The sequence below is a fragment of the Rhineura floridana genome, chromosome 9 (assembly GCF_030035675.1).
Source record: "Rhineura floridana isolate rRhiFlo1 chromosome 9, rRhiFlo1.hap2, whole genome shotgun sequence".
Classification (NCBI taxonomy): Eukaryota; Metazoa; Chordata; class Lepidosauria; order Squamata; family Rhineuridae; genus Rhineura; species Rhineura floridana.
In genome coordinates, this window is record NC_084488.1 from 38,940,775 (window position 1) to 38,954,865 (window position 14,091).

Below are 14,091 nucleotides of genomic sequence, written 5' to 3' on the forward strand. Positions count from 1 at the left end.
GTATACAAACTGCACCCCTTTGGAGCAAGCCTCTTTCCTACCCAGCTGTTCAAGAACAAAGAAAGAATGTTATTGGCAAGCCTCTTGTCTAGGTTTGAGCCAAGAGCCCTCTTTGTCTTTGGAGATCAGGGGTGCATTGACGGTAGAGATGAAATGCCCCAAAGGACTAACATTATCTCACACTTTGGGAAGGAGATGAGGTTGCCTTCCAAATCTATTTTCATGTCTAAAAAAAGAAAACGGGGAAAAAAGAGAGAGGTAAAATGAGGCAGTCTTTTCTGGTCAACTCCTTGCTGTTGTCTTCCTCTCCTCCTCCCTGCCCTCCACTGGGAGGCAAATGCACGTGCTGCTCTGGGAGATTCGGGTGCCGAGGTGCCTCCCCCCTCCCCCTACTGAGCAAATATCTATGTGAGGAGCTTTTAATAGCAGTCTGATCAGAACCAAGTTTGGATCCCTCCTCGCCGCTGTCTCCAACCAGCCCTTGCTTCCTTCTGTAAGCAATCCACTATCAAGAATCAGTCCAGAAAGAGTTTAATTAAAAGCGATATCCGTCCAAAGCATTATTAAAAAAAGAAAAAAACGGCTCCTTTCTGTTCGTCTTCTAGAGGCTACCCCTTCCAGCACGGTGCAACGCTGGCGAAGACATAAAAAGCCGTTAAAAAAAGATACATCGTCATCGCTGCTTCAGGAGGCGACTGGCAGGCAATGGCTGGGGTGCCGTTGCTGGACGACCTGCAAGTCGCCAAAACCGTGAATGAACCTGGCTGCCTTTCTGAATGAGCGAAAGAATGAATGGCCGAGCGAATGAATGAATGTGGAAAGCGAGGAAAGGATGAATGAGGCGGCGCGGAGGCACGCGCGCGCACTCTCACGCAGACTCCGGCTTTACAACTCGTCTGTGAATGGAGGCCGTTGTTCCACCGTGCGCCTGTTGGGGGAGCTGTGGCTATGCAACCCGCTCAGGCGGCAGCTGGAATCCCCTCGCAGCGCACGTGTCTGGGGAGGGGAGGAGGGCAGGCGCCAACGCTCGATGTCACCTGGAAGCAACAGTGGCGGCTGGGAGGGGGGGCTGCTGCTGTTTGGGGAGGGGGATGGCTATGTGGATGGCGGCGGCGACAGCTGCAGCAGTGGGGTGGGGGAGGCGGGGATCAGCTTGGAGAGTAAGGGAGGGGGAGGAGGAAAGGGAAGGCAAGTGGGGGGGAGGCTATAAAAGTAACTCGTCATGGCACATGGATGCTTCGGCGAAACTTCCCAGTCCCGGCAAAGGGGATGGCAGGAGCTTGTGAGCGGAGAGACTCGGCGGTGGCAGCCGCAGCCGCGGACTGGCCGTTTTGCAGCGCTGCAGAGCCCGAGGGGGGAAAGGAAGGGCTTTAGTGCCCTGCTTCGCCCCCCGCTCCCCAATGCACACGCGCCCACTCTACGGCTGGGGCAGAGCCGAGGGGGCGCTCCCTTCAAGTTGGCTGCGGGTGCGCCGTGTTTCGCTCCCCCTTTGCCCTGGGATGTGAGCCGCTCCCTCCTCCTGCTCCAGCAAGCATGCGAGTCAATGGGAGCGCGCCGAACGGCTCGTCCCAGCCGCGGGAAGGGCTCACCTTGGACAGGCCCCTCTGGGTGGCTTCCACCTTGGCCGCCATCCTCATCTTCACCATCGTGGTAGATGTCCTGGGCAACTTGCTGGTGATCCTGTCCGTGTACAGGAACAAGAAACTGAGGAACGCCGGTGAGAATAGGGAGGTGAAGGAGGGATGGCAATAATTAACACTTTTTTAAAAAAGTCAGGAGGAAAAAAAATCGCCTCGGACGTGCCCACGAGGGGGAGTTGGGAGGGAGCTTTGCTGGAGCGGGACGGGGAGGGGGCCGCGCGGGGAACGATCACATCAAGCAATAATTGCAAAGCCCGTCCCCAGCGTCTCAAGCGCTCTCCCTTCTTGGCGTTTTGTTTGTTTCTTTGTTTGTTGAGGGGGTGATGCATGATCCTTCCCCCCCTTTTTTCCCGCTTCTCTTGGGTTTGCTGGAGCTCGTGTGCTGTGATCGGAACCGCGAGTTTCTCAAGAGCCCCCGGAGGCGCTGGCCGCGCACCGTTTCCGCGCTCAATCGAATTGTGCGGGGAAGAAGGCGAGTGGGATTCTGGGAAAGCAGGGCAGTCCAGCAAAGGCGGAGGGAGAGAAGAGATCCTTTCCCGGAAATTTGGGATGGGACGCTCGAATATAGGGATGAAACAACACCGTCTTACCTCTTTTCCCCGTCCTCCTCTTCCCCTCCCCCCGTGTGTTTATTTCCTTCGGCGTGCCTTCGAACTTTGCAGTGGCTTCCCAACAATTCAGGGTGTCCTCTCCTTCTCCCACCCGCGGTTCCTGGCAAGACAACAATCCCAGGTTGTGACAGATGCCAAAAGCTGCATGTGATGGTTTCACCTCGGATCAGTGGTCAAGTGGCAGCGTGTATTTTTAGTAACAACCGCAATAACCAAACTGCTATTTAAAACGCCATCTTAATAGTATAAATATGAACTATTATTAGACAATCAAAGCATTATTTTTTTCCGATGAAGTATGAGGGTGAGAGGAGAGATGCTTATGCCATCCAGAGTCATGGAGCCTAAGCTTGTTGCTGTTTGGGGTGTGTGTTGGAGATTTCTTAACAGCTCTGCCTGTATTTGAAAGATGAAGGCATGTTGGTTGTGACATAACCATGCATACTCAAGGAATGCAAAGCTGGTGCTGAGGCACAGGTGTGGCTGGAGTAAACTCAGTGCTGATAAGCTTGTTTTTGCCTGCTATCCACTTGTTATTTACTCCTTTTAAAGAATGAAAACATCTGACAGCTGAACAGATTTTAGGCTTGTGAGCGTGGGCATGATACGATCAACGATGGTCTCTTGAACAAATTTGCCTTTTATGGATTATAACTGTAGTAACCTTTACCTGTTGTTTTAGTTTTATTGCTGTTTTGATGTTGTGATACTTATATATTATGACTTTGTACATCGCTCAGAGTGGCTAGGTTTCCAGCCAGATGGGCGATAAATAAATCGCAGAAATAAATAAATAAAATAAATAAATAAATTATTGGTTAGACAGACAGGGAAATTCTCCTTCAGAGTCATTCTGCTTTATCATGTCAGACCAGCTGGTGCGCACGTGTACTAAATCTATGCACTCAGCCCCCTTTTAAACTTTCATTGGGGGGGGGAACAGATAAAACACGTGCAGGGATTTGCATCAGCAAACCAAACAAATTTGCTTTCACGTTTCCCCACCCCCTTTCAGTATTGCAAAGCACTGGTTGGTGGTCTTAATGAAGGATTGCTGGATTTTGTTGGACAAGAGCTTGGGACCTTCTTTTGCAGTGCTCGTGCTGTTTTTGAAAGCTGGTAAGACAAGATAATTAGATCATGAGGACAATTCTGCAAACCAGTTCTGTTGGCATGAAGCTTCAGTGGTGGCCATAGGGCTGTTTCTAGGACTCTGGTGTTGCAGAATAAATCAAACTTATATGTTTACTGAATGGTTTTGTGGGCACTTTCTGACATGAAAGGAATACGTGTTTTCATTAATATTTTCCCCTATGCTGTATATACTTTAATTATCACATAGGTGGAAATGTGTTGGTTGAATGAAGGGGAATAAATAACGCTGGATTCAGGCTTAATCATGCTTAGATTTCAGCGGGTCTAGTCTAAGAATTACTAATGGTTGTATTCAATTAAGGCCTACTCAGAGTAGACCCATTGAAATTAATGAACCTAAGCCATGTCTATTAACTTCAGTGGGTCTACTTACCACCCAGTGTTTGAATGTAACCTACAGCATTAAAAGTATTGTTCCTTTGAGATCTGCTGAAGCTGTTCATTTTAGTTTGAGGAATTTCTCCACTTTAAAGCTGATATACATGAAGTACACATATACACAGCGTCGTATGACAAGTATGAAATAAACAACAACAAAAGTGTTTGGTTTTCTGAAATGTGATCATTCATTTTAGACTTTAATTTTCTTCATGGAAAACATTTCCATACTGCAAGTAACACATGAATCATGTATGGATTCTCATGTGTGATAATGCAGTGTGTGTGCATTCCACTACATGGACGCACACTAAGAAACTCCGGTTGCTTGCAGCTTTTCAGAATGCACAAACCATATTTGAATGCAGCAAACGAACACCATACTTGTGGGAACATTATGCATGACATTATGCATGTATATTACATTATTGATATATCCTATGAAGATATTCTTTCTAAGTAAAAGGTAATCTTGTATAAACTAAGCTTGTATGGAATCCATTGGCACAAATAAAATGTACATCACTGTATCACTGATGTATTGTTGAGTCTTTCTCTAGAATGCGCCAGATCAAGTTTCTCCCAAGTGGAAGGGCCATAAATGAATGGAAGAGCTTATGTTCTGCAAGTAGAATGTCCCATTCCTGGTATCTCTAGTTATCTGAGGGAAGACCTCTCTTGATTGTGGAAGACCTTGGGTTAAGATCTTGGCCACTGCCAATTGGAGTAGACAGTACCATTGGACCAATGATGTGATTTGATTGGAGTAGAAGATCATAGTGGGCTAGATGGACCAATGGCATGATTCAGTTTACAGATGATATACTGTACTGGGCATTCTTTCCTAGAACTAAAATAGCTTTGATTTTGTTGTGGCAAGGAAGCTTGCCTCAACTTATGGGACAGAGGGTGGTTTGACCCAAGAGGTTAATTGCTGCTGCTTCCTGTATTGCAATTTCAAAAACCATAAGGACTAAAATGTACCATCATGTTATCTCCCACATTTACAACAGCCAGGGCCACTTTATGCTTTTCAGATGTACACAGTAAGATGATTTATATCTGACAATCAAAGTGTGATTGTGACAAACATGTTTACAGATCCATGGGAACCCTTGTCAGGGAGCAATGATTGTCTGCTGCTCTGTTGAATGCTTACCCAGTGGCACAACCACTGCCTAATGTGTGAACTGACCTTCTTCTGTGAGACAAAGATGACAAGAGAGACTTAAACATGTTCTTGAGTATCCACATATTTTCTTTCTAATTAAAAGTTGTAGCTGAGATCTGTGGGATGAGATATGGGATGCTATGGCTGGGAGATGATCACACTGAAGCTCAGACTTTCCTAGAAGCCTCCACTGTTCAAGGAACAGCTCCATCTCCCGCATTTTGAGAAACCACGTTCTCTCCACTAATAATCGCACACGTCTACTTGCTCAGTTGCATGAGGTCTCTCTCTGTCTCTCTCTCTCTGTCTCTCTCTCTCTCTCTGATTTTTTCACTGTTACAACTGAGGATGGACATAGATTGTTTTAACAATGTAATTGCACACAATGGGAAAATACAGACCTTGTGATTTTGAACCACAGTTGGGAAGGTCCTGGGAAAGTTGCCACTATAATTATCTTAATCAACAGAGTAGGTTTGTCTTCCTCTGCACTATCTATATACCTATCTAAGATAGTAATTTAACTTTTTGGGTACCTTCCAGAGCTTGGAAAAGTTACTTTTTTTAAACTACAACTCCCATTAGCCCCAGCCAGCATGGCCACTGGATTGGGCTGATGGGAGTTATAGTTCAAAAAAGTAACTTTTCCAAGCTCTGCTTGTTTCTAGTAAAATGACATTTAAAAGGTTTCCAGTTAATTAAGTTTTCTGAAATAATAAAGCTGTTCTCTTTTATTAAACCATTTTTGGTTTGTAGATTATTGAAAAGGGGAAAGTATTTCAAATGCAAATACCAACCATTCTCATCATATGGGAGATATGCCATTTATGAAACGTAGGATTAGGCTATAACTGTTACATAAACTGTGCATTTGAAGTGTTCAGTCACACATTTATGCAACTTTACACACTATTAAAAAGTCACAGCAAAGCAAAATGGGATGACCAGTGTTAGTGAAACTGCATGCTAGCAGAAGGATACGTGAAGGATATATATTAGCATTTTGTGGGTGCTTGTGTGTATGTGAGCAAGGATTTTTGTTTGCTTTTGTTGGTGGTATTTATGCTTTGAAAAATCATATTTATATTATATACAACAGATACATCTATCCTTTTATTTTTAATTTGCTAATGACAAGGAAAATACAACTATTTGCAGAGTCAAAATGGAACCTTGTATATTAACATGTTCATTTGCTGACATTTCTGTTGTGAAAAACTGGACACTGGCTGGACGTCCCACCTGGATCAGGTGAGGGAGGAACAGAAGATGCCTCCTGAAGAAAATGTATCTCAGTGAAGATTGCTTTTCCTCCTCTGCAAAGAAAACAGACAGATTAAGAAAACTTGGATATGGTAGTGGTCAGTTGAGGATCCTTTTGTGTCTGTTGGTTCTTTCTATCTCATTGCAAAATGGTTGAAGAAAACTTCACAATGGATATCTGGACTTCTTTTGTTGGCTTTGGAATAATAAAAAGACAGACAGAGAGAACTATGCACAGTAGAAAGGCCTTAAAACGACCTTGGCAAGAATTGGTTTCTCCTGCCCGGCAGTCAGAACATTAGTAAGAGCCCAATGTGCTCAAAACAGTATCCCTGAGAAGTTTTGTCCCAGCAAGCGAGGCGTGTCTTGACACAAAGAGTTCCTTCATAGCACAGGCATGGCTTCAGTAGATGCTCTTCTAGACACAGGAGCTGATGATGCTACTGGTAGGATCCTCTTTTATTTAATGTACTTGACTGTGTTTTAAGTTTCATCTCATCTCTTTTTAGATTTTACAGACCCCAGGAAAAAGTTCAGTCCTTGGTATGAGCAAGTGCTTTCCACATGGTAGTTGCTTACACCAGCACCCTGAACTTGATGTGTACAGAGAGGTTTTACATGTATGGGCTGCCCCCTTCATTTCAAATGGGGACAAGCAGATTTGCACATACATACATACATCTGCCTCCATTGACATGTCTGGGACAGGAAGGGATCTCTGTGTATATGAGCTTCTGTTTTAGGAAGGATCTGATTTATTAGGGTGAAGAACTCAATTTTGTCCTCCATGTCTGTTGGGTTTTTATTTTTCTACAACTTGCAGAGGATACATAGAAGGCATAAGGATTTTGACGTGTGCATTACACTGAACAGAAAGATCTAGAATTGACTAACCAATATCAGTCCTTGGGTATCTGTAGTTAGATGTCTATCAGGGATTGTTGCAAAACATAACCCCATAGAATACAACCCTTTCTCCTTATGCCAGAATGGCACTTTTAAAAAATGCAGTGGATACTTCTGGTTTTACAATCCTGTAATGTCATACTATCTTTTTTTATTGATCATTTGGGCAGTGCTGGCTGAAGAAAAGAGAGAAGGGCAAAACTTCCATCCACATTAGTGCCCTTCAGAGTGTCCATCCATTCTTTCTCTTATTACTTCACCTTAGCCCACCGACAGGGAGAAGCTACGGCTGGTCATGGCTCAAAGTGGTGGCTGTCCCATGAAACACCCTGAGCCCCGGCAGCCCTACTAGATTACAATCAGTAATAAAAAATAAACCCTGTTTTCAAATGTTGTGCTTATTCACATTTTAGTGAAATTCCATATTTTTGTGTTACATCTCTCTTGCAGTTTCATATGTGATGCATTGGGTGTAACCTGACACATGTACTTCATGATCTTTTTACACTTAGATGATGCCTTAATTTTTGATTATACAGCCTTACTGCCCATTTGACCTGGGTTTGGTTGCACTGTAAAATGTACTTCTGTCGTACATGGACCACCATCTAAGGATCAAAGTGATCCACGAAGTTGGCTATCTTCAGCCTAGCCAATCAGCATTTCTGCAGCTACGTGAACTGCTCTTTCCCTGTTGCCTCATACAATTACCTCAAGTTAAGCAGGGAAATCAGTGGTGCAGCTAAGTAATTTTAGACTCCGGACAGTGGTCTTACAACATTTCCCCTGTTTAGATCATAACGTATATTACTTCATTTATTTCAAAATATGTTGTATTTGCCTCCCCCCCTTCTGCTAAGTGGGGCCCTGGATTTCTGCCCAAAAGTCCTGTCCTGTTAGCATCACTGAGGGAAATTGAGGACTACACCTGCAAAGCACACATGTCTATTTCCCTACACACACAAAATACTTTGATGTAGGAAAACTATGTGCACATGACCTATATCTGGTGCTGTGTGACAAGTTACCATTTGCCTCTTTCTCTGAGCAGGAATTTACTGCCAAACATGGTGAAATAGACTTTTGTGCATTTGCTGCATGTTATGAGGTGCATGTGCTTGCCATGCAGAAATATTAATGCAGGACATTGTCTTGTGTGTGACTAAGCCCTTAGAAGTCTGCGTACTTTTGTGTGTTTTTTGTGGCAGGAGAAATGGGACTGATGTGATGCTCAGGCATGGCTACTTCCTCCCAGAATGCATCTGTGAACTGTTTGTTTGGGTGGATCTAGGTGAGGAAGTGGCTAGGGAATTGGGTGGTCTATGTAGCTCAGTGACAGAGCCTCTGCTTTGCATGTAGGAAGTCCAACGTTCAATCTGCAGCAACTCCAGATTGGGCAGGGAATGCTTCCCTGATTGAAACCCTGGAAAGCCACTGCCAGTCCGTGTAGTAGACAATATTGCACTAGATGGACCAATGGTCTGACTTGCTATAAGGCAGCTTCCTCTGTTCCTAATTAGCAGTAATATAAACCTGTGTGTGAGAGACAGAGACCTACACTTCTTCCCTGCCAGAGGAGGGGACAACTGGAATGGCTTTTCCAAATTGTCTGCCACTCAGGAAGAAAAGTAATTGAGCAGGTGCTAACTTTATCCTTGCTTCTTTTGATCTGGCATTCCATTTTATGGCAATTAACTATCAGGCTGGTAGGTTAAAAGAAGATTCCTGGAGTTTAAAAAACCAGAAAAGAAAGGAGGAAAAAAGCTAGGGCAGGCATACACAACTCATGGCCCATCAAGTTGAACAGTTGGGCAAACAATGTACTGCAGCTTTGTCAAGGGCTCCAAATATTTCCTGGCTTTGCTAACAGCCTAGGATGGCACAACTAGGTGTGGCATCAAGAATCTTGTAGGTTGTGTGTGTGTGGGGGGGAGAGGGTTCCAGTATGGCCTGTGAAGACAATGTATTCACTCTGGTGGGTCATGTGTTGTACACACCTACATTAAAAGTATATCCCCAACAGTTATCTCAGGTAACTGTGTTTAGGATTGCAGGCTCTGAAAAGCAAGAATGATGTGAGATATTATTAAACATTGTCCATATGCTTCTCTGATTAATAATATCCTTATGCCTTCATTGTTATTCATGCAAAGTAAGCTATACATCAAGAACAAAGGAACAGAGCAGTTATATACCACATTCTATGGAACAGTTATTCAATTAAATCACATTTGGATGATTAGTAACTAGACCTGTACATCTTGCACATCTAAAATTCTCTACTTTAGGTGAACAAGGGTTAGCTGTTCAGTATTTTATTACTGTGAATGTGATTGCTGATTTCAGCCGTAATATCCCTTTTGCAGTATTTTGTCCTTTCTCCGCCCTGCACCTCCCATGTGGCATAGGCTGCGGGTGGCTATCTGCTGTTGCAAGATACTACAATAAACATTATCATCTGCATTACACACAAGTCTGGGGAAATCCCTCTTTTTCTTCTTTTTTTATAACCAAATTAGTTTTTTCACAATATAATATTTCCATAATTCGAATGCAAGCTTTGAACCCTTTCACAAACATGCATTAACATACAGCAAAAAGGTTTCTTCTGGGCTCAGTCAGAAAAAAGAAGGAATAAAATAGATGGGTTTGAAATATTGTTAATTTAATGTAAAGTTGTTTTTGTTTAGTTTAGTCTGGAGGGGCCTGACCTAGACCTTTTGCACTGTGTTGCACAAAGCAACCTAAGATAGTTTTGCCCACTTATCCATTTCTGGTTCCCTTGCACCTTTAAAATTGGCCTTTGACTGAGACACAGGAGCCCAGTATCACAAACCGTTGCTTGCTTTAAATCCTGCCATTAGAATACAAAATTGGGCAATTGACATTCCGAGGTATCATGTTGTTTTGAATGGACACAACTTCAAGATCATATGGCTAATCTGCCCTTCTCTGCAAATGTTCTCTTCTTTCATCTACTTTAACCATGACTAATTTTAACTAGAGATCCCTTTTTAAAAAATAAAACAACAGCTAAGGATTGCAAATAGTGTTTAAAAGGGCAGCATCAGATGCAATGCTAATCATAGTTAAAGCTGACAGGGGAAGGAATTCCTGAGGCCTCCTCTCAGGTTGCCCTGTTTGCAAAGAGCCAGAATTATGACTGCATTGGGTCTTTGTAAACAACAGGAATAGCTGCATGAGGCAAAGCATACTCAAGCTATAGGATTAGCAGGATCATATAATATTCAGCAAAGGTGGGGAACCTGAGCCCTCCAGATATTGCTGGATTACAATTCTCATCTTTATTGGCCATTGGCCATGCTGGTTGGGGCCAATGAGATTTGGAATCAAACAACATTGGAAGGGCCACAGGTTCCCTATCCCTACAATACAGTTTTGAGAGATGATATCATTTTCAGGTGGAAGATTGCATGTTTGAATGCTCTCGTATCTAATATATTTTGATCTTGACAAAAAAATTATTTAATGTGGTAGGCATTCAAGCCTTCAGTTTTTCACCTCCAATAGCAGAATAGTCTTAAAATTTAAACCATGTGATTCTGCTGATTGTAGAGCTTAGCTTTCAGTTAATTCCAATTAAATGTTTAAAGACTTAGGAAGTATATTCAAGTTTACATTTATATCCTAATTTAAAAATTACAGTCAAGCCCTTATAACACTCTTGATCTTCTGGGACTGTAGAACTGCACTTGGGCTTCTTGTAAAATATATGTGATATGTTGAATAGCAACATAACTAACTGTTTCTTTGCAAAGGTATTTGTTAAAAGACAAATTCCAGATGCAGAGTCAGAATGCTCTTGAAACAAACAAGCTGCCACTTTCACCTTTGTTGTTCTTGATGGTCTGTTTTTAAATTATATTTCTAGTCAAAAATGTTTTTTATAGTAAATAGATTTATTTTTATTTTGTTTGCTGCTGTTCTGAATTTTGGAGTAAGAACATCCTTGTCATTACAGATGCCTTTTGAACTGCTTCTGGCTATCCTGGACAAAAATGGAGGATTCAAGAAACACCTGGATCATCAGAAACACAATTTTACTTGTAGAGGATCAACTGCTAACATGCAGACTCAGGATATGAAGAGAAGTGAATGAACAGAGGATGACAATGAACATTTGTATTTCAAACTTGCCTAACACGAAGTAGCATAAATGGTAAGAAAATTATGTGTGTTGCCAGGTGGGGTGGGATGGTTCTCTCTGAGTGGTTGAATTTTGCCTGTGGGTGGACAAAACAGAGAACAATTGCTTTAAATTTAATTTATTTATTTTGAACATGTCTATCCTGCCTCTTTTTCCAAAGAGACTTAAGGTGGTTAACAAATAGTAATCAAGCAATTATTATTTTCCTCCAATAAGTTAACAGTATCCAACCTGTTTAACAAATTCCAGCGGCACAAAAATAGCATAGAACAGTGCCAGCAGAATCTTTACTCAATTAACAAAACACTTTTTCTTTTTTTAAAAAAAATTAGGGCTTCAACAACTATCTGAAGCATTAGAATGATGGGGTCTGATGGACCTTGCTTGGCAACGCATTCCATAGGGTGAATACTACAACAGGAAAGTCCCTACCCTTTGTTGACACCAGCCTTGCCTCCTGAGATTGAGGAATTTGCAGTGTTGTAAATGGAACATCCATGGAGGCACATACAGAAAAAGGCATATAATTTTTAAAGTGTACCAGCTATTCAGTTATGAAACTTGAAGCATCATGGCAGTACATAAAAACCTCCCAGCACATAAGCAATTAAATATCAAATATGCATCTGCTCTTTCTTGGTTCTTATTACGTGTGAAAAGGTTTAAAAAATAGCCCAGCTAATGTAAATTCCAAAGCAAATGGAATTCAGTGTGCCTACATTACAGAGTGGAAGGGGCTGTTGCTAGAAGAGAATGGCTTATGACTGTCTTGCACTTCACAATAAGTATTGCAGGTCAGGCTCTAAGTCAGGAGTGGGAAACCTGTGGCCCTCCATATGTTGTTGAACTTCAGCTCCCATAATCTTTGGCCACTGATCATGCTGGCTAGGGATGATGAGAGTTGGCAGTCCAGCAACATCTAGAGCAGCCTTTCCCAACCAGTGTGCCTCCAGATGTTGTTGGACCACAACTCCCATCTTCCTGACCATTGGCAATGCTGCTTGAGGCTGATGGGAGTTGTGGTCCAACAACATCTGGAGGCACACTGGTTGGGAAAGGCTGATCTAGAGAGTCACACAAGTTCCCTGTCACTGCTCTAAGCAGTTTAAGCTCAATGAGCCTCACTCCCAAGTGTGCACATAGGATCCTTAGGCTATAATCCTATGCCCATTTACCTGGGAGCAAGCCCCAGTTAACTCTCCAAGACTTTCTTCAGGTTAGATATGCTTAGACTGGTGTAGTTGGTCACAAGTCCTACTGAAATGAAGAACCTCTTCTCTAAAGTTTTTGATCTTTCCAAAGTCTTCTGGAGGAGAAAGTTGGCAAAGCTGCTTTGGTGGATGTCTCAATGGTGGGTCCAACACTTCCTATCTGATACATTAATCCTCTGTTCTTGTGGAACAGAGGCCTTCCTCTGAGTGTCTTTGCCTTCTAGAGTGGCTAAATATGCATTGGCAAAAAAGAAGAAATGCATCACCCCAAAAGAAGACAGATTTGCATAAAATGTGCATATGCTAAAATCATTACTATAATATACACAGAAATACAATAAATCTTACCATCAAGGGGAAGGCTGTGATCTGGTGACCTATCTACCTGTTCAGCAATCAGGAGATAGCTCTCTAGTTGAAGGACTGTTCCTGTAAAGCAGGATACTTGGCCTACCTACTGCCTTCAGAGAGTCTTTTCCCTGGTGGCACTCAAAAGTATGGAACTTCCTCTCTAGACATGTACCCCTGGTCCCTTTGGTGCTGTCTTTTAGGCACCAGGTAAAACTGTCCTGCTCTGTTTTGTGTCTTCCATTAACTTTTACTGTGTGGGAGACCCTTTTAATTGTTTGTCTGCTGTTTTATTGGTGTTTTATCGGGATTTTAATGTGCTTGTCCTATTGGTTTTATCTGCTGCTTTATGGTCTTTTATCTTATTGCTTTTATAATTTGTATTTTTGTTGGAATATGTTTTAGTTCATTGTAAGTCGCCTTGAGACCATTTGGCAATAGAGTGAGATATACATTCCCAAAATAAGTGAAAAAGGCAGAGCAAGGTGGGTTTAGAAAAAACATTTTAATGCCTTTATTGTAATGAATCTCCCTATGAATGTAAAATACACACAATTTATTTAGTTTCTACTCATTTTTAAATTTTGGGAGTTACATTTTGCAAAAATGAGTACACTGTAGCAAAGTTGAATTACAATTCAGACTCATTGTAATCAGTGGAGGACATTAGTAGGAATGATATCCCATTATTTTGCTTTAAATAAGAGTTACTCATGATTAACCTGTAGTGAATCGTGTTTAAGAGTGGCCAAAGGTCATCCAGACTATCATAGATGAGCAGGACTGAACCCAGATTTCTCTGGTAACAGGCCATGTTAACTACTTCACAACATTGCTCTCTCTATAGCTGGATTGATTATGTAGTACACAAGATAAACTGACAGTTCTCCTGTGTTGTGATTTGGGTAAATTTAAAAGGAAATGTATACCTTATTGTATATGTCTTGCGAACAGTTCTGTCAGGGTACAATGTAAAGATGGGTGAGCAACCTTGTGCTCGCTCTGAAAATGATTTGTGCTCTTTCAGCATTATAAAAAACATGGAAAGTCTCAAGAGGGCTTTTCAAATATCTAAGGATGCAATTGCCAGCTCTCCATATATTGCTACTTCTTCCTCAGGACAAAAACAATTCCTTTGGGGGAAAGGAGATAGGGTACTACTGACTAGTAGAGGGCTCCAAATAAGACTAGAGAGTCCTGACACTCAGATTGTCACTTCGTGCCAGGGAATTATGGGGCT

General features: G+C 42.3%; 1 protein-coding gene across 3 annotated transcripts in view; it reads left to right on the forward strand.

The window, feature by feature from the left end:
• The first annotated feature begins 1,183 nt into the window (after window positions 1-1,183).
• Window positions 1,184-14,091, forward strand: part of MTNR1A (melatonin receptor 1A) — a 107,493-nt gene continuing 94,585 nt past the window's right edge. For 2 of the 3 annotated variants that reach the window (XM_061583905.1, XM_061583903.1), the window contains exon 1: window positions 1,184-1,717. In XM_061583905.1, coding sequence (XP_061439889.1) covers window positions 1,534-1,717 — 184 coding nt within the window. In that variant the 5' untranslated portion in view covers window positions 1,184-1,533. Of the gene's footprint in view, window positions 1,718-2,411; window positions 3,371-11,106; window positions 11,305-14,091 lie in introns of those variants that run through there. The other variant, XM_061583904.1, reaches the window with a different exon arrangement.